The following is a 24,558-nucleotide window of genomic DNA, read 5'->3' as shown; positions in this document are numbered from 1 at the left end:
GGAGTGAGAGAGAAAGAGTAATGCTTTCATCCTCTAGCTGCAGTATAGAGAAAAAGGGGTGGGTGTGGGTGGGAGGCTCTTTTCCCCGTGGGACTTCCTATCTGAAAGGTGAGAATTTTCCAGGGTTGAATTTGGCATTGTTTTCAAAGCCTTATCAGAAGCTGTTTCATTCTGCTGAGCTCAGGTTGCTGATCAGGAGAAGGAGATTAAATGATGGAGTCTCTTAGCAACCAGAAGAACCTATTTGCTCTCACCACAGGCCAGCTAAGCTGCTGTGTGTTCCAAAGAAGCTTTTTAATTTCCCCAAATGAATAAGGATGGACACCCTTTCTTCTCACCCAGTGCCACTGCTCAGGGTTTATGGAAGTCTTAAGGACCCTTGGTTTTTCTTAAAACCAAACTATAAAGGCCTTGCTACCTACTATGTCTTCTCTGAGGCTGTTTCACTTTGGGAGGTTTTTTTTCTGGACCCCCCCCCCAACACACACACACACACACACACACACACACACACACACACACACACTTCAGACTACTATACTTGATTAGTGTGACTGTTATTGGAATTTTCCCCCTTAAAAGTGGAAAGACGAAGGGCCATTATCCCCCATTTGTTACAGACCAGGGGACTCAAGGCACTCCTGTTTGTTTGTTTGTTTGTTTTTTTGTTTGTTTTTTTCCCAAGGAAAAGGGTGAATTTCCCTGTTATCTAGCTATGAGAATATAGCCAGCCCTGATGCTCTCTTTCATGGTCGCCCAGCATTGCTGTGCCTGCCTCAGGTCAGCCAACAGACTGCTTTCTGGAAGGCCCAAGGGAAGGTACTTATTCAACATGCAGAAATCGCTTGATGGGTCTAAATAATATTTTATTTATTGTATTTATAATATAATATTATAAATAATGTAATAACAAATATACATATGTTTGTTAAGTTGCAAATCTTGAAGAGTCAGGAGGTTTCTTAAGAAGGCTGACATGGGCTTTCTCTGGAAAATATAGAGCTCTACCAGCACTGAGCCACAGGAACCATGGATGCAAGGCAGGTTGCACTGTTAAGTTGCAGAGTCCCCACCAAGGCACTACACTCACTGAGACAGCCGCCCAGTCTCTCAAGATGGCAAGCTTGCAATCTGTGGGTGAAGAAGTGTTGACGACCTGCAGCTAAGACATCTACATTAACTACATCTGGGGCTCCTTCCCTGCTGGGGACCCGACCTAATTCTTGTGAAAATAAGTCAGAGCAGCTATGGAATGAACTTGGTTAGATTTCAGTTAGATCTCCTTTTTCCATATATACATTTTAGATCCTGAACCAAACCAAAGCGTCCCCTATAACACTTGCTGAGAAATCAAAACAACCCAACCTAAAAGAAATATGCTCTTTATGAGGAAATTATGAGGCAGATTGAAGAGTTACCTTCATCTGAAAGAAGATGGAGGTCTTAGGGCTATGGTGGAGACTGACTTCTCTCTTTTGTTTACAGGCCAGGGACAAATGAAATAGTGCGTCAAAGAACTGATAATATTAGAAATTGAATTAGTACAATATGAAATCTAGTTGACAGTGATCATTAGGGCATGTTAACACCATGCAAACCTGGAGACTCCAAAATGTTTCTTATGAAGCCTCAGGCTTTTAATGTTTGAACTTATTCTACACAGACTATCCCCGTGGATGTAACTCTCTTGCCTTCAGTTTCCCAGTTCTCACTGCAAAACAGAGTGGAGTCTTCATCAATTTCCCAACTTCTAAAGAATTTTTAGGGTTGAAAAATGAGAGAGGTGGATCCTTTCCTTCATGGGCACTTGGCAAAGATTGAATGAATGAATGTTACTCCCTTAGTTCAGCATGGCTCTGCCCCCTTTGCTGATTCTGCTACAGAGGTTCTGGGACACTTGAAGCATGTGCACTTCCAAGTTAGGGGTCTGTCTTGGTGTCTGTATGTATCAACACTTGGAGTGGGAAATGAAATTCAATTAAATGATATTAGACAAATTATTCAGCTATGAATCAATCTCCTTAGAAACATGCTTAAGTTAATTGACCCTTGAAGATGGCACCAGATGTTTTCTAGGGATCCGATGACCTCTGCATTCAGGGACTCCTCATGGAACAAGGTCTTGAGTGTCTCCTTCCTTCTTTCTAGGTATTCACCAACACCCTGAGAGTGGGCGAGGGCGGTCAGTGCACCATCAGCACAGAACACATTTTGGTTTCTGATGTGGACACCCCACTGGACAGCATCTGCCTCTCTCTTCAGGAGAAGCCTCTGCATGGTGGGGTAGAGCTGGATGGATTTCCTCTAAACCCAAGAGGCACATTTTCTTGGCAAGACCTCCATACCTTAAAAGTTAGGTTAGAAGATTTTGTGTTTCCCTTCTATGCTTTCTGTCTAGATCAACCATGAAACACAGTGAAGGGAAAGAAACCTGTCTAAGTCTTTCTAGAACAATATGCCATATTGTTAAGGGTCAAATTTGAAAATCAAAGAAGTAAAAAAGAAAAACTCATTTTCCACCAGACACTTTTTTTTTTCTCTTCCTGGCTTACTATAGCAGAGGGAATGAGTTTATGAATATTTGTGCAATAAAAATTAATTGTCATGAATATTAATTTCGCTACAATGGCACATACCACAAACCCTGTAGAGACTAAAATAATCTGTGCAGCTAATTGAAGTTGGCTCTAAACAAAGGCAATTTCATAACCTTGGAATTTCAGGGCTAGAACGTTATTGATCAGCCAGATATGGTAGGTCTGTCCTTTTAATCCCAGGGCTTGGGATTCCGAGCCAGGATGACTGTGAGTTCAATGTCAGCCTAGTGCAGCTCTGCCTCTTGGCTTCACAGTAGCTCCCATTTGGAAGCTTCACTTCCTCTACCTAATACAGTTGTAAGAACTCTTTCTCACAACATCACGTGAAACACCTCCTAAAACCAACGCAAACTATTTGAAAGTAACGTCAGCCAGACAGCCAGACGTGCCATCGTTTCACTTCCCAACTCTGACAAACGGACATCTCATCCTTTCTTAGTAACATATGGGAGGAAGTACTTTTTGTCAAACGTTTGGTTTTGAGCTGGGAAGTTCACTAGGGGCTGGAAGATTCATCTAAGTCTACATAAGCTCGGCGGCTCAGTTACATCACAGAGTTATCATTCTTCTTGATGTCTGTCACTATTCACCTATTCCCATTAAAATGTTCCTGTTTTGTTTATAGTTTAGATTTTGAAATCTCAGCTCCTCCCTACATGTTAGAAAAGATGTGTTTAGGTAGTGCAAAGATGAACAACAACAACAAAAAGTATTTGCTAGAATTCTATGTAAACCCACCTTCCTAGAGAATTGCAGGTAAGTATTTATTAACATCATTTAACCTCAGTCATTGGGTCTAACAAGGTACATCATTCTGTTCTCAGGGTGGCAGAACTGAGCACAAAGATCCTGAGACATTTGCTAAAATTGATGAGTGAGGTTTTAAAGACCTGCTTGTCTCCAGCACAACCCTTTATGTGTGCCCACTCAGATATACTTAGCTGTTTTAGAGATGGCAGCATTGTAAAATGGATTAGCACATTATAATTCATGATCATTTTTGACAAAAGTAGTAAGAAGTATGGAAAACCAGATCAAAGAAGGCAGTAGTATGCGTGGTAGACAAAGGTGTGACAATGTAGGCCTCCTGCCACTGGAATTAAATCCATTACCACTCTACTGAAGGTCACAGCCATGGTTATGGAGGGGTGTTTGTGTTGCATGGCTCTATTTACACCCATACATTTTTTTGAGAGATTAGCTTCCATACTGTCCCTGCAGGTATCAACATGATGGATCTGAGGTTCTTCAGGATAAGATATTCTTGGAGATCACAGATGGCACAAATTCAGCAGAATTTGTTCTCCACATTGAGGTAGGTCTTTCTGAGTCATTTGAATGTAAAGTCTCTATTCTAGGGACCCTCAGGGTCTCAAAACAACTCAAAATACACAGACTCCAAAGTTAATGGTTGCCAGCTACGCCTGTGTGTGTCTGGACCCCAACAATAGAGGCAAAGATCATATTAGTGAAACAGACATATTCGTTTTTCTCTCTCCCTACCTCTACTGCAGTTTACCTAAAGTTAGAACCATTCTAAGCTTAAATCCAGATGCTTAATTTAAAAAGTTGTCCATTCCATATATATAACACGTCTAATATCTTTGAACTGTGACGCTCAAGCTTACTTAGCAGTTGAGAAGACTTTTAGCACCTCTGGGGTTCTCCTTGCTTGTGGAAGAAGCCATGCCTGTGGGGTTCCATTAGGAACATCTATACCACAAGTCTCGTATGTGGTCTGTTTGAAGTCATTTCCCCCCTTTCCTTTGACAAAGAAAGTCTGCTGACGAAGTTGAGACATACTCAAAGGATTTGTAAGAACTTTGGTGCGTCTCTGCCGAGTGGGTACCTGGGTGTATGAGCATCGTGTGTATGATGAACAAGCGTTCATAGTTGCTCATCAAGGAGCTCATCACATTCCCTGAAGGACCACTGAGTATTCTCATCATGCTATCTGCCGTCTCTTCCTGTTTGAATATGGGCTACATTTTTAGCTATATAAAATTGCTAATGATATTTTATAGCTGGCCATTAATAAAGAGTGTTAATATCTATGTAGATTGTTTCTTTTAAAAAATATCCAGGGAAGGAATTATCTCTCTTTAGTTAGTACACTGAACTCCAGAACTGCTGGTTCAGAGTTACGAACTCGACGGCGTATTGTGAGATGGGCTTTCTCACCATGTGATCATGCTTCTACTTGGCTGGTCTTGACTGCTTTCTGTGGCAGGCACTATGCAAGCTGTCTCTCACCTTCTCCTCAGTTCTCACAACGGCCTAAGATGCCTCTGTGAGAAGCAGGAGGCCATTTTCAGCTTCCTGGAGGAATATTTTCTTTCTGGAAAATTTTAACATACAAAGAAAGCTCCCAGTTCCTTTCACACTTTTGTTTTTAAAGAAAAGATCCCAATCCTGTCTGTTATCTGTCACATGTATGACCATCCTGTTATGTGTGGTGATCAGGAGTGCGTTTTGGTGAAAGAAACTGAATATTTCTACTTTCTCACTTAGAGGGCACAGTTCCTGAAAGCCAGACCAAACCATTTTGGACAGTGTTGTTTGTGATTTCTTTTTTTTTTTCTTTTTCTCACAATGATCATTTACAGTTACCATCCATGTAAATGAATTGATAACATTTCTTACAGTCAAGAAAGAATGATGTAAGTCTTCAATGGGTTCTCACAGAAGACATGAACAATGATAATTATTGTTCTTCATAGGCCAAAAGGAAAGCAGACAGTTATATTTTTTAAACCTTTGATGAAGGAGCTAAGCTGACATATCTAGGCACTCATCCCTGTGCCCTTTATAGGAAAGCATCATCATGGTGCGCTGGGTACCTGTCTTACATTCATCACCCTTTGAATGCATAGAAACCATGCAACTCATTTATTTATTCAACAAACATTTAATAAGCACCTTCTGTAATATACATGAGGTCTTAGATGATTGTAGAACAATTATGAGCAAGATAAATGAGGTTCCTATTCTTGAAGTTACAGACCACAGATGCTGACAGCTACTAACTGGATAATCACAAAGATAATTGATTAAAATGTATATGTGTTTTATGAACAGGAGAATATGTAATTGGAGATTCTTAATTAAACTGAGTTTCAGGGAAGCATTCCCTGAAAAACACACATGGGATCGAGGCAGAAATTAGTCGCACAAAGAGAGGAAGACGGAATGTCCTGGGCAGGCGCAAGGGTGAGGCAGAGGCCATAGGAGATGATGAGAAGGAGTCTGCGCTCCGGTAAAAATGGGGTTGGGAAGTGAAGGTAGCCACAGCAGCGACACCAGAGACTGCTCAGAGAAGCATGGAGGGCGGGGCGGACACGCAATGTTCCTGCAGGCCAACAGCTTGATGTTTTATAAAGATTGCATTGGCTGAAGTATGTGGAAGAATGTCTAGGGCTGAAAGGGTTCACAGGCTCAAAGGCCATATTTGACCATACCAACTAAGAAAACAACCAGCAAAAACAGCCATAAAATTAAACCATGCAAGCAAACAAGCAAACAAACAGATAACCAACCAAGCAAGCAACCAAGCAAGCAACCAAGCAAGCAAACAGAAACTCTTGCAGCATGCTTCAGTCTGTGGCTGTGAACCCTCCATTCCCACCTCACAGATGTACATTTTATGATTTTACATATTCTTTGTAAATCTCGAGACCCAGTACACCCTCACGTTGCTTTGTTTTCCATTCTACTTGAAGCTTCGCTTCCATGAATGGGAGAGAAAAATATTTATTTCCAGATAAAACCTGGAGCTGATTGAATGGTCATGGAATGTAACCTGTCACTCAAGGTGTTTGACATGAGGCTGTGGCTTACTGTGGACCCAAGAAAAATCTGTGGGTGGCCAGAAACTGAAGGTGGCAGAAAGCTTTGAGTCACCAAATAATTTAAAATAAAAATAACTTTGATGTTGTGGATGTGCATGCATCAGCATTCTTCTGGAGTGTTTGCCAATTTAATGAAAAAGTCCGTGTGTTAAAGGGACAAGTGCTTTATATTGCATTTCTGCTTTGTCTTCTGAAAATAATGGGTTCTCTGAGTTCCCAGCTATAACCACAGATTCTCATTCCTGTCTAAGATGTCTCTCATGTGGAGCATCCCTCAACCAATGGAGAAAGTAAAAAAGAAAAAAGAAATGCTCAAGCTGCTTTGGCCAAATTCCATGGCTATTGTTCCATGCGTCCAGAAGATGAAAAATGCCTGTCACTGTGACTGTGAGCTATGGTTTACCAGTGGGGACAGTTGTCACTTCTTTCTTTTTCTTGAACATGTAATCTTTTGTTCCTGCTTAGGTATTCCCTGTGAATGATGAGCCACCTGTTCTGAAGGCTGACCTTATCCCCATGATGCACTGCTCAGAGGGTGGAGAGGTGACCATCACCCCTGAATACATTTTCGCTACTGATGCAGACAGCGATGACTTGGAACTGCTATTTCTGATTGCCCGAGAGCCTCAGCATGGAGTGGTGAGAAAGGCTGGACTCCATGTGGACAGGTTCTCTCAGGGAGATGTCATCTCAGGGGCTGTGACATACAAGCATACAGGTATGTGACAACCTGTGACTAGTGAAGGCTTTCAAGTCTTAACGCCACTCCTTGTCATGGGCTCCCATAACATTACAATCTTAATACTTTTCTTTTTCCCAATGAAAGATAAAGAGGATTGCAGCCTGTACCACACTTAGTAAGCACAGTCATCATGGACAGAGGTACTTCTGACCTGAGTTTGATAGTGAATTTCAGAAAGTGTAGAAAGAGCAGGTGCACTTGGTCCACTGTTCTAAATGCCCCACCCCCACTCCAAGTCCCTTTTTAGTCAACTAGAAGAATTTGGCCATTTTACTTACAGATTTCTAAATCATGATGACATTACCAAAACAAGTCACCTAAAACAATGACATCATTACATCTAATGACCACCAGCCAACTTCCTAGAAGTAACTAGTCTCCTTTCTAAGTTCCTTGAAAGCAAGATGATGTTTTGTGATGGTTCATGACAGCCAGAGCACAAATGCACGTTTGTAAGACTGGGTTCCCATTGAGTTTACCTCAATGCATTGTTCCTCAGCTGGCATTTCTTCCCACCATGTGAAGTGTTCAGTTAAAGAAAATACTTACTCTAAGCTGAGGGTGGTAGTGCATGCCTTTAATCTAGCACTTGGAAGGAAGTAGATCTTTGTGAGTTCAAGGCCAGACTGGTTTACAAAGTGAGTTTGTAAACAGGACATCCAGGGCTGTTATACAGAGAAACTTTGACTTGAAAAGCAAAAACAAAAACAAAAACAAAAACAAAAACACAGAAAATATTAATTCAGCATCTGATATTTGCAAGGCACAGCACTGAGTCCCATGGGCCATAGTGGATTGTAGTCTAGACTGTGCCGAAGGACTGTTAGCTAAGTGTACAGACAGAAGAACCCTTCTACATGAAAGGATGATCATGGCCTAGTGACACTTCACAATGTACTTCTTTGCATATTTTCTTTCCTGCTTAATTATGTGTCAATTTGACATAAGCTAGAGTCATTTGGGAAAGGGGACCTTATATTGAGAAAAATGCCTCCATCAGATCAGCCTGAATGCAAGCCCGTCGAGCATTTTCTTAATTATTGATTGATGTGGATGGTGTCACCTCTGGGCTGGTGGTCCTGGGTTCTATACAAAAGCAGACTGAGCAAGCCTTGAGGAGCAAGCCAGTAGCAGCATCGTTCTATGGCCTCTGCATCTGCCCCTGCCTCTAGGTTCCTGATGTGTTTAAGTTATTGTCTTGACTGCTTTTGATGATGGACTTTTATATGGGAGGGTAATAGAAATAAACCCTTTCTTCCTCAAGTTGCTTTTGGTCATGGTGTTTCATCACAGCAATGGAAACTGAAAATCATCTACTTATATCTAAGTTAGTAACATTTGCCTGGAAATGGTATCATATATTTCCTCTTGCTGGAGTTAAATCACAGACTATCGCACTTTTCCTGTTTAGTCTGAAACTTTAGTCTGAAAATTCTATGGAGGAAATAGGAGGGCATGGAAAGGCTGACGGAGTGGGACACTGTATTACTTACTGTTGAGTCACTGGGACAGATACCTGACAGAGACAGTTGGTGGGAAGGAAGACATTTTGTGCATTGATTTCTGAGGGTTTTTCAGCTATTCACAGCCACAAAGGCATGACGAAGAATCTCATTTGGTGGCAGGGGCTTGAGGCAGAATCTCTTCATTTGATAGCTCAAGACAAAAAGAACAAGCCTGGAGCCAGGATCTGGGCTGTGACCTCCAAATCCCACCTATTGTTACTTCCCTACTTCTCCCAGCTAGCTTCTGCCTCATAAGGTCCCACTGACTCCCAAATACTGCCTCAAGCCGGGAGACATGTCTCACAGTCTTTCCTTTAAAACCAGAGTGCATGCCTCCATGATCTCTTTACCCTTGCATTGTGTGTGTCAGTAAAACCAGCATTACACGGATGAAGCCAAGGTTGGCTGCCATCTTAAGTAGCCTGGTGGTCCTGGACCATGATGAAAGCAGCCTCTGAATGCCTGTGTGGCAGAATCTTGAAAAAATGTCTTCCTAGGCCATTATGGTCAAGCATGCATGGCACTCCCAGGGCTCTGTCTTCAAACAAACAAACAAACAAACAAACAAACAAACAAACTAAAGCTTTCAAATGAGTTTGTAGTTTTATGCTCTGGATCCTTCCACCCACGAGGTTTTATTGCTTCCTGAATGTAGTATCATCCAGCCACATTCCATATTTCCTCATCAAAGAATGCCGCTACCTTTTAAACCTGCAGCCACGTTCTGAGACTTGTTTTATTCATAGCTCACAGCCTATTCTATTCCTTGATGAACTGCACATTTCACATCTTCTTCCTCTTCATTTAGCTCCTATTTCTCCCTGTAAAGTTGAATATAAACAGCCAGTAAAAACCATGCCAGAGCCTGAATGCTATGCTGTCTTCAATTCCTGCCACCAATGATATTAGTCCCCTATTTTTGAATTCAATCTCAGTCAGGTTTTTAGGACATGGTGTCTTAGTTACAGTTTTACTGCTGTGAACATATGCCATGACCAAGGAAAGTCTTTATAAAAACAACATTTAGTTGGGGCAGGCTTACAAGTTCAGAGATTTAGTCCAATGGTATCAAGGCAGGAGCATGGTAGTATCCAGGCAGGCATGGTGCAGGAGGAACTGAGAGCTCTACATCTTCATCTGAAGGCTGCTAGCAGAATACTGGCTTCCAGGCAGCTAGGATGAGGGTCTTAAAGCCCTCACCCACAGTGACATACCTACTCCAGCAGGGCCACACCATCTAATAGTGCCACACCCTGGGCAGAACAGATACAAACCATCACACATGGCAAAACATAGACAAATTTGCTGTGTAACCCAGACCAGCCTCAAGCTTGTGTACTGCCCCCTACCCCCACTATAAATCTCAAATAGTCTTACAGGAAAGGAATTCAAAGACCAATGATTATTATTTATTGAATAATTGAAATATTTTTGGCGGGCTCACAAAGCAAGGTGAATCACAGTAGGATGAACCATGTTCTCTTCCACTGCCTTCCAAATACCAAAAGGCAGGTTTACAAACATCTGCGTCTCTTCCAGTGTGATGTCCACACAAGGAACTATTAAGTAATAAGGCCAAGAAGAACTGATTTCACATAGATTTCTTAGTTAGATTAGAAAGAACACTAGACTCAAAGGGTGTTTTGAATGTTACATCTCCTCAAATGTCACTTCTTTGCTCCACTGTTACTCATTTAGCACTGTTCAGATTGATACCAAGAATCCTGGCATTAAGCATCTGATGCCTTAGTGACTTATCTATTCCAACCCTTGCTTCAGCGATTTGATTAATTTTATCACTTGTACTGATTACCTTTAACTGGCAACTTGACACAACTTAAACCCACCTGGAAAAGATTCTCACTGAGGAATTATCTATATTGGGTTGGCGTGCAGGCAAGTCTATGGGGAATTGTTCACCCTCACAGGTAGAAGGGAAGTCCCTATGGCTGAAGACAACATGCACTTCAGACTCCGGGACCAGAGGGCTGTGAACAGGAGCTTACCTTAAGGCCTCCTCCCAGAGGGCTATCTTTCATGGTATCCACCGAGAAGCTGCCCAGCATGCTTCCAAAGGATAGAAGTTAACAAGGGTTCTACCCCGAGATGACTCCTGTAAACTGGAACAATCACCAGTATGACATGATAACCATAGGGTCAAGTAGTGGCACACATATGTTGGTGGGAACCAACAGCTCTCTAATTCAACGCAAGACCCTCTCAACAACAAAGAAATCGAGCCTGGGACTGGAGACCTAGCCAACTACCTAGGACTAGTGAAGCCATGAATCTTGGAGGAGAACCTGCAACCACTGCTTCACTAAACCAGTACAATCCCTAACAACAATCTAAACATTTGTGCTCACGCCCACAAAGAAGTGTTGTCCTCACCCCTCATTGAGGAAACTTCTCTTTGCTATAGATGGAGACAATTACAGAAAGCGGCAATCAATTAAAATGCAGAGTCGTGGAGCCCAGCTCCAACTAATTACATCTACAACACAACTCTGGCACAGAAGATTCAGTGATCATTGTGGAAGAGGAGACTGAAAGATTATTGCAAAGAACAGAAAGTCAGCTGTGAAATGTTAGAGAGGAAACACCTATGAAGAATCATCCCCATGATTACAGAAACTTGACCCAAACAAGGATAATTCCTGTAGACGAGCTAAACTGGAAAGGAGAGAGCTCATGTGGCCTCAGTCTTAGACAAGGGAGGTCTCAATCCTAGACAAATAACTACAGACTATTAAGGGATGCTGAGAGTGTGAGAAACGGTCTTCCCCAGGGAAGAGTACACCAGTTGATTAACCAATTCTAAAATGGTCATCCTTGAGAATATATGCATAAAAGTAATATTATAGAGATGAGCAGTTTGTATTTATGTAGTTAGGAACACACACACACACACACACACACACACACACTGGAAGAGAAAGTCATGAATTTGAAAGAGAGCAAGTTGGGGGGAGGATGTCTAGAGGCGGGTTGGACTGAGGAAGGGAAGGTAGCGGTGCTGTGATTGTATTATAGTCATTCATTGGTTCCATCCATTTACCCTCATTCACAAAAGTACCCTTCTCTCATCCTCCACACTCCTGTCCCAACACACTTCTCTGGCTGTAAAAGTATCTCTTCATTTCTTTTTCTTCCCCTTCTCTGGATACTGGCCACAATTCCTTCTTCTACTTCTGAGTTATTGCTTTCCACATCTGGCTTATTTCACTTAACATAAATGTTTTTGAGCTCTAACCGTGTTGCTGTAGCTGGCATAGCATAAACATATATTTTATTTATGTATGCATCCATTGAAGGGTATCTGGAGTGGTCCAACATTTTGACTATCATGATTAATGCTGTAATAAACAGGATATAAGTTCTTTTTGCTATAAAAATTTCATCTCCTTTGGGTAGCCAATGAAGAGTAGGATTGTTGAATCATATATATATTTTTGAGGAATCTGCATAACATTTCCCATAAATCTCCTATTATTTTACATTCCTTTTAACAGTGTTTGTGTTTCTCTGCCTCTGTTATTTATTGTCCTTTTGGTGATGGATGTTCAGCTGAATAAGGTGATAACACACTGTGGTCTTGACTAACATTTTTCTGATGCTTAATTGCACATTTTCTGGTGGGATTAAATCTTTTCATCACTTTGGGTAGTGTGAGCATGGGACATCTTTCTTTTTTGTGTGTGTTCCTATCATTTCTTTTATCGGTGTTTTATAATTTTGCTGCAGAGTTCTTTATTTTTTTAAAGTATCGTGAGGGTGGTTGCTTCCTTCATTTTCTTTTCACCATGCTTACTATTTGTGTTTAGAAATACAACTTTAAAAAGAAAATGAAAGAAAAGAATTGTGTGTGTGTGTGTGTGTTAGTTTTGTTTCTGTCTGATTTACTGAACTCATGTATACATTCTAAAAATGTTTAATAGAGTCTGCTATGATATCTATAAATGGGAATAATTTAACTTTTATCCTTTCCTCTTTCTTTCTTTCTTTCTTTCTTTCTTTCTTTCTTTCTTTCTTTCTTTCTTTCTTTCTTTCTTTCTTTCTTTCTTTCTTTCTTTCCTCTTCGAGACAGGGTTTCTCTGTGTAGCCCTGGCTGTCCTGGAACTCACTCTGTAGATCAGGCTGACCTCGAACTCAGAAATCCGCCTGCCTCTGCCTCTCAAGTGCTGGGATTGAAGGCATGCACCACCACTGCCCAGGTATCCTTTTCATTTTTGATGCCTTTTCTTTCTGTTGCGTGATCTCTTTTGCTAAGATTTCTAGTTTCTAATACTATAGTAAATAAGAATGAAAAAAATTCCTAAGTTGTGTCCTTAGATTATATTCCACTTGAAGGGACCTTCTTAGTGACTGGCACCTTGGCCCATTGTCCAGTGCTGTAAATGAAACCCGTCTTATATGGAGAAATCAGTTACTAAGTGCTATACTTGCTTTTTCTACTAAGTTCTCTTTCCCTCAAGACATTTTTCTCAGTGTTTCTTTCTCTGACTTCCCCTCCATGCAGCCCCCACTTTTACCTCCCAGGTATTTCCCTGGCAGGCTTACTCTTCCTTCAGGGCATAGCACAAAGCCAGCAAAAGCGTGGGAAGGACTTACCAGGCACTGGCACAAGCAACTGCCCCAGGGCGCTGTCATCAGGCACTTGTATCTTTTTCCCAACCACAAAACCTTGCCAATTATCCCACAGAATTAGAGTTATCACTTAATGGACTTAGGGGATGGGTCTCAGGAACCCTGCAATACCAAATTCCAGGTTGTTCACATCTCTTCCAGGAAATGGTCCAATATTTTCCTATAACCTATGAAAAGCCTCACATTCTTTCAATAGTCCTGGCATCACTTACAACTCAGACAACTTGTGGTATTCTTTTGATTAGGGAATAAGAAAATCTACATATTCAGTACAGATAAACTTTTTGTTTCAAGTATTTTAAATGTGTGGTTGGTTGGCTTTGCAGGTGTGTCCTGTGAGGACAGAAAAGGCTCTCCCTGTGTATGAAATTGTCATTTAGTGGGTTAAAATGTTTGAAGAGGAGCAATTCCACAAGGCTCAGCCTGATGGATGCATACATCTGTGGTACTTTGAACAGATTGCCTTTGTTTTTCTCTCATTACGCAGTACACGACACACAGTAGGTCTTTTGACGTTAAGCATTTTAAAAACATGCCTTTCAGAGGTGTGAAATGTCTGTATTTTCTCTGTTGAAATGCCCAGAGGATTAATTATCTCATAGCAGGAATTGAGTAAATGTTTATCAAATTAATAACTAGTGGGTAAATGTTTTAAATCAACTTTTCTTTATCATCAATATGAACAATTAAGAGGTCTATTTTTATTCCTGCCAAATTTGGATAATGCTTTTACTGAATAATATTTTAATTGATTCTTTCAAAATCTTATATAGTGTATTTGAAGCATATTTACCTCCTCTCCCCACATTCTCCTAGACCACTCCTCCCTTTTACCCACCTATCTCTATCTATCTATATATATATATGCATCTAGGTATCTATATACCAGTGTGTGTGTGTGTGTGTGTGTGTGTGTGTGTGTGTGTGTGTATCAATCATCTATTTACATCATCTATCTATCTCTCTATCTATCTATCATCTATCATCTACTTATCCATCTAATTCCATCAAGTCAAATTTGTGCTGTCCAAATACTTCTGGATATGGCACCTGCCCTGGACCCTCTTCAATCTCGCAGAGGTCAAACTCTTAAAGGAAACTGACTCTCCCTCTGCCAGCAGCTATCAAGCTAATGGAACTCTATAAACTTCAGCTTGGGTTTTTCCTCCCATCCCCTCCTATTTTCTTCCCTTCCCTCTTTTCCCTTCACTCCCCTCCCCTTCTTCCCTTTCTCCTCCCCTCCTCCCTCTCCTCTCCCTCTCCTCCCTCCCCTCCTCTGCCCCTCCTCTGACCTCTCCTTCCCCCTCCTGTTCTTCAGAGCTCCCAGTATTGTTTCCCATTTCCCACTTTAAGAATTGCCAAGAGCACACATTCAGGGCTTTTCTGTTGCCTGAAGAACATAGACTGTCCTGTTTGCTGATAAGGGACTGGCTAGTGTGTAGTCAAGGAAACACTGAAAGACAAGACCAGGATGTGGATTCCTTTTCTTTATACTTATCCAGTGTCCTGCCCTGTGTCTCAGGACTGCTGTGTGGTTGGTGCTTATTCATTTCTGGTGGTTAGCGCACATGGAGTGATAATTATCAAGGGGACACGGGCACCTTCTGCCTTTCCCTGAGGTTATTGCTAACAACAAAGGATTAAGAGGGAAGAATGAAATCATCCCCAGTCAAGCTCCTTGCCTCCCCCTTGTTCATTTGTGAACTGTCAGACCCTTGTTAGCCCTGCTTTGCTCCTCCATATGGTCCGTGGCTGGCAGGGATTTCACAAGAGGCAACAGATGGACAAGCATTTTTGTATTATTTTCCTGACTATATTTAATTTTATAGTGATAAAATCAAGTTTCATATTTTTATCCCCTTAAATTCCTTTCCCTTCCATGCAGTGCCTGCAGAAAAGGTATGAAGGAAGTTGTTCATGCTGCTCTGTTTCCAAAACTCAGGACTCAACACGGTTATGTTTTCCAGGTGGCGAGATTGGCCTTGAACCTTGTTCTGACACTGTTGTATTGGTGGTTTCGGATGGTGAAGCTGACCCTTTGATGAATGGCTGTTGCTACGATGGACCTGATTCATCTGTTCCTCTTCATAAGTCCTTTCCCACATACCAGCTCAACATCACAGTGCATCCAGTCGACAACCAGCCACCTTCCATTATAATAGGTGACTGTGTTCTTCTTTTGAGTATAATTGTCTTAGTGTCATACCAAAAGAGTCAGTGAAATAGTTCTCTTTGATTAGATTAGAAAACTGCCAAATGCAGTTGTCATCCAGTAATCATCTCAAAAGAAATACGTAATAAACCCAAAATCTGTAATAAAATATCACAGCACCGAAGAACGTACATGCTTGAAAATGTATGTATTTCCATATAGACAGGGATCACAACAGGATATGTGTCTTTGTGTGTGCATTCTCCAACAAGGACGTTGAGATCCTCAAATACACCGGTTTATTTCACATGGGAAAATATCATTTGCCTGCTGGAGGGAGAATAATTTATTTTATCCATAATAATTTTTATTAGAACAGAATGTGTTTACCACTGAGACCATTTATATACATTTAACCTTACGTGCTTTTCAGAAAGTCATCTCTTCATGGGCATTATGTATATGTTCTGTCTCACGGAAAAAAAATAAGCATATGTATGAATGTTCTTGTTGTAATTTGCAAAGTATCTCCCAAGCAATGTTCTGGAAAGAAAGCATTATCCCAGCAGAGTAATTAAGCACCAAGGCATGAAAAGATGTTCGTTATGAGCAATTCATAATCGCTCTCAGGCAATTAACGCTCTGACAAACAGAGGTAACGACTGATCTTGAGGAGTACATAAACTACATTTAGTGGCTTATCATTAAAACAGTTTGGCAATTCTTATTTTCATTTGTCACTTCTATAGAGACACAAGGGAAATCAGAGTTCCTTGAGAATGACTGGAGGGGCTGTAGCAGAGCATTTAGCATTGCTGCCGTCTTTCCACAATCATCTGGCTGGCTTGGATACGAAAGAGTATACAATGCCGTAAGTCCAATTAAATCGCACTCGTTTCCCCGGAATATTCTCACCACAAGGAGAATTTATGCCCAAGAAAATGTTTGCCTGTAGGATTTTTGCATATTTGCTCAGGTTGGGGTTGCAATCACGCCCCCTGTTTCTTACTATTCTGATGAAGGAGTTCAGGCTAAGATGCAAGTGTATGTTACATTTTGACTTACTGGTTTTGTGAGCCACTGTACTCATGTAGATCTGAGAGCAGGAACTGGTTCTTCCTTCCTACCCCTACATTAGTTCTCAGAATTGAACTCAGCTCATTGGGCTGGACAGCTGGCACCTCCACCCACTGAACTATCACCCTGCCCTCTGACTGGTGTTTTTTTGTATGCAGGTAGGATGCTCACAGTGGATGAAGGCTTCTCTGCAGCCCTTACTACTCATCACTTGACCGTCGTTGACCGGGACACTGCCCCGGATGACTTAGAATTCATTTTGGCTTCTCACCCCCAGTTCGGCTACCTAGAAAACACGCTGCCTTCTGCAGGCTTTGAGAAAAGTAATATGGGCATAAGCATAGGTAAGTCATGGTTTCCTGACCCACAATGTCTTGCCAGTGTTCACGGATGTGAGTGGCTAGACCAGGCTTAGGACATGGGTAAGGATTTAAAAATATTCAAGGCACCATGTGCATTCAAGAGATTGCTTTAATTATTCTAGCTGATACACTGAATCTTAATTGTTTCTCAGCTGGACTTTTATCTGGACTTTTCCCATGTATGAACATTTACAAGTGAAATAAGTGGAAACTTCGTGTGTGAAAAATGTATGAATATACACTAAAATGCCTACCTATTCCAAGGCCTTCCTAGCCACACAGCCCTGGGATATAATTAATATGATGGGAACTATGAGTCTCATACTTGTAGTCTTTCAGCACATTTAATAGATATTACTGAAAAATATTAAGAAATATTGCTGTAAGTGGTATTGAAAGAGAAACCTGAAATGTTCGAGTAGATTACATTAATTTTGAAAGCAAAATGTTTCTTAGCGACCAGAAGAGTCTTTAATAAAACGAAACAGAAATGAAAAGCAAGACATAAATCTTCCAAAAATAACTCCTTATATTGTAAGTTACTTTTTCAATCATAAGACATTTCTATTTTAAAATATGAGTGACATTAGATTTAAGATTAACCAAATTAAAGGTTATTCATCTTGTTTCATGATTTAACTCATAACATAGGACATTTTTCATCTTCTGATTTAAGGCTAGCTGAATATCAAATCCACCAATTCTATTCAATGCAGTGGGTTTCTCAATATATGTTATGGGGACAAGTCATTGGTTTCCAGTCAATCTGCCTAATGTTGAGATAGTATCCTTCTTAACCCAGTATGACAAAAGCCACATGTCAGAAGGACAGTTTAGCCAAAGGTTCTTCTCCCTGACTTTCAGTCCAAGTGTTTGGAGACTGATCATGAAGTCCCTGCCTCATGATAACCCAATTAGTGGTTATCACAAGTCTGTTTTTCTGGCAGATTTTTGTCCTTTCTTAAGATCTGTGATCCCCGCCTTTATGTGGATGGCTGGTAGGCATCACACCTGTCCTGGCTATGATCACATATCTACTTCGCAGAGAAGCAGCTGTTAAAAACTACAGATTCCTGGGAAGTGTTCTTTATCATTTCCCTGTTCTGTCTTGGTGTGTGCTAGCCTCATTCCAGTGGACAGACATGAAGGCTTCGCACATTAACTATGTGCAGTCCAGGCACCTGAGGGTGGAACCAACTGCTGACCAGTTCATGGTGTATGCCACAGACGGGAAGCACCGCTCCTTGGAGACAACATTTCATGTTATCATCAACCCCACAAACGATGAAGTTCCTGACCTTGTGGTACAGAATATCACTGTAAGAAACACACTAGAATAGTCCTTTTTACCTCATCATTTTCTAGCTTTTAACCCCCTTTATGTTGGTTCAGGGGCCCCAATATGTTAGTGAGGAAGTCAGAATCTTATGTCACATAATTAATCACTTGTGGACTATTAGCCTAATAATAATGGTCATGGCAAAGATAATGTGTGTGTGCATGCATGTGTGTGTGAGTGAGATTGTGTGTCTGTGTCTGTCTATGTGTCTGTGTAATAAAGTACCTACTGGTTGTAGGTTCCAAGTATTCATAGTTGGAATACATTCATAGTTATCCTCACAATAGGCTTTTAGGTTGTTCTTTATTGTTGCTTTTTTATTTCATTACTGAAGAAAGGGAACATAAGCTAAGTAACCCAAGAGATTTATGAACATGTCAGAATTATGTCTGTATACTATAATTTTTTATATGTTTTTACTTACAAATAAGAGAATGATAATCTACAACTTTATGTTTTACTCTCTAAAGTATAAGGCCACACACACACACACACACACACACACACACACACACACAGTCACTGTATAGTTCCTTTTAAATATCATGCACCTATATATATGGCTAGTTCAAACATTATATTCATGCATTAACATGTCACATGAACACAGGCTTTGGCCTCAAAGGAACTTGGGGATTGCTTTAAATATTTTTTTTTTGCCACTTGGGCAGGTTATTTCTCATCAAGTTTCCCCATCTTTGAAAATGTATGTGGAATTTTCTTTTGAGAGTCAGCCATGATGATCAAGTTGGCCAAGCATAGTGTGACCATAATGAACGAACGTTTGCAGGACAGTTAGCATGCCATCATTTTACTAATATTGACCAAAGTCATTACTTCCCCTCATTTTTTTTTTTTTGCTAAAAATAATCACATTCTGAATGTGAATGTCTTTATTTGATTTTAATTTTCTACTGAATCTTAATGGCACATGAGTGTCACCTCAGCATGAGATTTAAGAGCCAACCCCTGCTTCTCTTCTTCTTTTGGCTCGTGTCTTACTCTGGAGAGCCCTTCAGTGATTATGTGAGGGAAAAAAAAATCTATAAATGATCCTTTCCACACCTATTTTCACTGTCTTTATCTGCCCAAGGCAAGGGCTTTTGGAATAATTCGTCCTCTGGGAAGTTGTCCCTTATCCCTTTGTGGGAGTGATCATGTCTTTCACCCAAGCCTTCTCATCTATGCAAATCATGCACAGGCCCTTGGAGCATTGGCAGAGACAATTTTTAAGCATCAAGCATTCTTTTTCTTTCTTTCTTTTTCTTTTTTTTCATATAACTGCATTTGTCTTTCCTCTTAGGAAATTTCCTTATTGTATATTCCATCAGAATATTTCAGTGCGTTATAATCATTTGCAAACCTGTGTCTTAGTAGTTATCTGCTTTTTGAGTATGTTCATTTAAACTTTTTTATTTTTTATTTTTATTTTACTTTGTTTTATTTATTTATTTATTTATTTATTTGGTTTTTCAAGACAGGGTTTCTCTGGGTAGCCCTGGCTGTCATGGAACTCACTCTGTAGACCAGGCTGGCCATGAACTCAGAGATCTGCCTGCCTCTGCCTCCCAAGTGCTGGGATTAAAGGTGTGCACCACCACTGCCTGGCTTAAACATTTTTATTCTGGAAATTTTTTTTTTAACGGCCTGAAGAAATGGCTGAGAGGGCATCAGTTGCTCTTCCAGAGGACCCAGGTTTGATTCTCAGCACCCACATGGCAACTTACAACTGTCTGTCTGTAACTTCAGTTCTAGGGGATCCGACACATTCACCCAGACATACATGCAGGCAAAACACCAATGCACACAAAAATAAAAATAAAAATTTTTATTTTCATAATGTCAAGAAACAATTTCATTTCCAAAAAAGAATCCTGTAGGTTTTTTGTTTGTTTGTTTTGTTTTGTTTTGTTTTGTTTTGTTTTGTTGTGTTTTTAGAAAATTCCTTGGCAATCTTGTGGATGAATTTAGTATTTTTGTAAGTGAGATCCATTACCACACAGTCAAAGGGGAAGCTTCCTAGTTAAGCTTAGTAAAGATGGAGAATTACGTGTTTTTGAGTTGCTTTACTAAAGTTCTTGGGGAGAGTGAGATGCTGACAGAAGTTTTTTTAATAGCTACATCATTATGAATTAATCTATGATGTGTTTTCGGTCGTTAGTACAAAAAGGTCAGCTAGGAGCAGCACTGGTTTTGGCCAAATTTCAGTGTGGCTGCAGGAAGGTCCCTTCAGAGCCACTGGAAGACACTGGAGAGAAAGCATAGGTTCTCATGGTGTGACCGCTTCGCTGTGAAGATGGCCCGCTGGCCTCCACTCTTTTATGTGTCTTCTTTCTTGATGTACAGCGGCTCTTGGTATTCCTTCCCCAGCTACACTGTTGAAAGGCAGGCCTTCCAGGTCCTTCCTCCTGACTTTGATTCCTGAGAACATCTACAGAATATAGCACGGTGGCCGTGCAGATCTCCAGGAAGCATGTGTATGATTTGTATACTTTGAGTACTTAGATCTTACTGTATTTCAGAACAGAAAACAAATATTTTCTTGTTCTAGCCTCTCCCTGAGGAAGAACAGGGGCCTGGGCAAGCAACTAAGTATCAAATGGCCAGTGGCTTTCTTGATCCAGTAAGCACTCGGTGTGTGAGGACGTGTGTGTGTGCATGTGTGTGTGTGTGTGTGTGTGTGTGTGTGTGTGTGTGCACGCGCGCGCGCGCGCATAGGTGTGTGTGTGCACATGTGCGTGTACCTGTGTTTCTGTGTGTGAACTTGGGTTGCCTAGGCTTCTGTGGCAAGCACCTTTAGCTACTGCGCCTTCTCACCAGCCCCACATAGATGTTTTAATCATTCCTCCTATGCTGTGCATGGAACTAAGAAGAACTTGAAAATCTTTAGAAAAGACGTGAGGGAAATGGTAGATTTCTTTTCACATTCCTGTTAGCTAGAAATTTCTTTTTCTAGAACTCAATATCTGAAAATGCCATGGAAAATTTGAAATGGGATATCTTCATATAACAGGGTGGATTTTAAAGTAGCATTTTCAAAAGAAATGGATAGAGGAAAGGTTCTATTTTATACTGCTCACTCTGCCGGCTTGCTCCGCTTAGGTGTATGAGGGTCACATGATAGAACTGGATTCTTCCATCATCAGCGCTACTGACAGGGATGTTCCCAAGGACCCCTTGCTCTTCAGCATCGCTCTCAAGCCCCAGCATGGCCTCCTCATCGATGCGGCCATCAGCAAGGACTCTCATCAGATCAAGCAGCTGCAACATGAAATTCACAGCTTCTCTGTGGACCTTCTCAAGAATGGTAGATCATGTGCCACTTCTGTTAACCTGATGCAATAACTTAGCTCACCCCGTGTGGACTCTAAACAAGTCGCGATAGTAGAAACAGAAATTAAATTGATGGTTACCAGAGAGGTTAGGGGGAGAGGAGAGAAATGAGAAGCTGTTGATCCAAGGGTAGGAAATTTCAGTCCTTCAAAAAAATTTGAAACCACAAATATTGGACTCAGAAGATAATAACAATAAAAAAAAAAGACATGAGTTTGCGAAGGAGAGGGAAGGGCAATATTTGAGGCATCTGTTTGTACACAGTGATGATTATAGTAAATAATGTGTAGGGTAGCTGAACATTAAAGCGCACACACATTCATAAATAAGGGAAAGCAATGAACATTCGTGTGATTCAAGCACGTCACATATATCAAAATGCCATGTTGTGTTTCATGCTTACAAATTTTTGTTAATTAATACATAAATTTAAGAACTGTTTTACTCCACTAAAGATACAAAAAAAAAAATCATAGAAATGTGGGCGAGGAAGCATGTGTACCTAATCTCTTCAGTCTGAATTATGGGCTCTTGTTTAACAAGGGGTGGACGGACCTAGCCAGACACTGTAGGTGGTGGAAGATGTAATGGCGTGTTTTCTTTGACTCTTAGAATACCATTAACAATTATATTTGTGATTTTTGGTATTTTAACATAGAATTTTAACCATAATTTAAAGTTTCCTTTTCAAACGATTCAGATCATGGCTTGTCTGCCAAAATTTTTACAGTTGAAACAAATATAGATTCTCATATAATAACCATTCATTTGTCTCTGTGGAGAAAACACATTCTTTAGGGAAAGGACACACTGGAGCAGGCTGAATTGTTTTTTAATTACTTTTTTAAAAAGGCCTTGTCCCATTTTCAATGTATAAAAATACTTTTAAAGATATGAGCAAGTATGCAGTTCTAGACTTAGTACCTAACCCCACACTCCTTTCTTCTCCATGTTTCCTTTCCCCGACCTGGACGCTCTTCCCTCGCCCTGCCCAGGATGGCACCATCAGAGTGCAGCTCTGCTCTCCTCCCACAGGAAGTCTGCTCTCCAGACCTTTCTCCTCCGTGCCTACTTTGCACACGTACTTTTTGGCCTGTTTCCTACTGTCTTCTGAGTATTTATTTCTCTAATTAGAATGTAGTCTCTTTGTCCCAAAGGTTATTTTGTAATAATTGCAGATGACATCTCATGTTTGAATATGAAAAGTCAATTCATCATCTCAGTTGTGAATTGTAAAGAAATGGATTCTGGAACTTCGAGGTTGGTCTGACCAAATCTGTCCTTATGTGCAGCAAATAACATGGTTACAAACACCGGGAAAGGGAGTAATAGCTTAAAATGTACTCTCAGGAAAGTCTGAATTTTGTTGATCATTCATTCATTCATTTCTGTTTTCTGAGCTGTGTTAGATGATGCATACCTGTAATACCAGCTCCTAAGGAGTCTGAGATAGGAGACCAAGAACTCAAGGCTTTCAAGCACAGCCTTAGCTACACAGGGAACCTGTATCTAAAGGGGAAAGAATACAGTTTAAAATATTGTTTTTACATTTATTTATTTATTTATTTATTTATTTATTTATTTATTTATTTGTCTTGTGCTTTGGGGGGAAGTTGTGGGGTGCTATTTGAAGGCCCAAAAGAGGGTTTTTAAAAATTAATTATTTTTTTTATATATGTGAGTTCACTGTAGCTCTCTTCAGAGACACCAGAAGAAAGCATCAGATCCCATTACGGATAGTTGTGAGCCACCATGTGGTTGCTGGGAATTGAACTCATGACCTCTGGAAGAGCATTCAGTGCTCTTAACTGCTAAGCCATCTCTTCAGCCCGAGAGTTTTTTTTTTTTTTTTAAGTTATAATATTGATTATTCTTATAAGATTGAATAAGTATCATGTACTCATCATGTAAGTTTGGATAGCATAGTTAATTTGAACAAAAAAAATTTCTTAAATAAATGTATATTTTAATGACATTTTCAAAAGTTAGGGTTTATTTGTATTTTGTTTTTTGGTTTATTTATGGATATATTAAAAGTAACCTATACAATATAAATATATTCTCACAAGTATTCCACCCTTAAACATACAGAATTTATCAAATGCCTGTCATATTAGATAACTCATATAATAATCATTTCATGTACATTCTCAGTAGTACCTTGCATAGTTTGTGGTAACTATGGTGTTTTACTATATGGATATACTATGCTATAGTTTTTTCATAGCTGTTTTAGTTTAAATAATTATTTTTTATTTCTTGGCATTAATAGTCACATGTCAGTATACATTTTGCATAAATCCATTGGTATTTCTAAAGATTTGTAGTTAGTTTTGAAAACAGTAAATTAATGTTTTGAACTGAATATCTAAAGGACCATTAGGGTTTTTTTTTTTTAAATGACTAAAGGTAGCGTAAGTAGTGACTTTTTTTTAATGACTAAAGGTAGTTTGAGTAGTGACGGTTGGAGCTACTTACCATTCATTTTGATGACTGGCCCAAGATAGATTTTACTTTAATTTCCTACAAGCATTCATTTCTCATATTCATTTAAACACTGTAATAACTTTGTTCTTTTATGGTTTATGTGGTTTCCTTATTTAAATAAGAAAATTTAATGGGCTTCTGAATGACTCCACAAAACAGAGCTCATATCCCTGTAGTACATTTATTAGTGAGCTTTCTGAACACCAAAACCCGTATTAAAATGGAGTACCTGAGGCATGGGGACAGTCAACAAGAAGGAAGACCCTCTCCTCTTTCCTCTTCCAGGAATGAAGCTGGCCTACGCCCACGACGACTCGGAGAGCGTTGCTGATAACTTCGTGATCCGGTTGTCAGACGGGAAACATAAAATCCTTAAAACCATCTCAGTAAACATCACCCCAGTGAATGATGAGACACCAGCGCTAAGCAAGTGAGCTTTCTGAAAGAGTTCATTTCTGATTTCCACAAA

At 40.2% G+C, this 24,558-nt stretch overlaps 1 protein-coding gene across 2 annotated transcripts in view; it reads left to right on the top strand.

Annotated features, from left to right (window-relative positions):
- The window catches only part of Frem1 (FRAS1 related extracellular matrix 1), a 158,632-nt gene that overhangs the window by 72,393 nt on the left and 61,681 nt on the right, over positions 1 to 24,558 (top strand). For both annotated transcript variants that reach the window (XM_021200078.2, XM_029540066.1), the window contains exons 14-21: positions 2,149 to 2,357; positions 3,819 to 3,912; positions 6,911 to 7,163; positions 15,307 to 15,501; positions 16,727 to 16,912; positions 18,053 to 18,249; positions 21,372 to 21,576; positions 24,375 to 24,519. In XM_021200078.2, the coding sequence (XP_021055737.1) occupies positions 2,149 to 2,357; positions 3,819 to 3,912; positions 6,911 to 7,163; positions 15,307 to 15,501; positions 16,727 to 16,912; positions 18,053 to 18,249; positions 21,372 to 21,576; positions 24,375 to 24,519 (1,484 nt within the window). The remainder of the gene's footprint in view (positions 1 to 2,148; positions 2,358 to 3,818; positions 3,913 to 6,910; positions 7,164 to 15,306; positions 15,502 to 16,726; positions 16,913 to 18,052; positions 18,250 to 21,371; positions 21,577 to 24,374; positions 24,520 to 24,558) is intronic.

Source organism: Mus pahari, chromosome 6 (assembly GCF_900095145.1).
Source record: "Mus pahari chromosome 6, PAHARI_EIJ_v1.1, whole genome shotgun sequence".
Taxonomy (NCBI): domain Eukaryota; kingdom Metazoa; phylum Chordata; class Mammalia; order Rodentia; family Muridae; genus Mus; species Mus pahari.
This window is presented reverse-complemented; position numbering and strand designations above follow the sequence as displayed.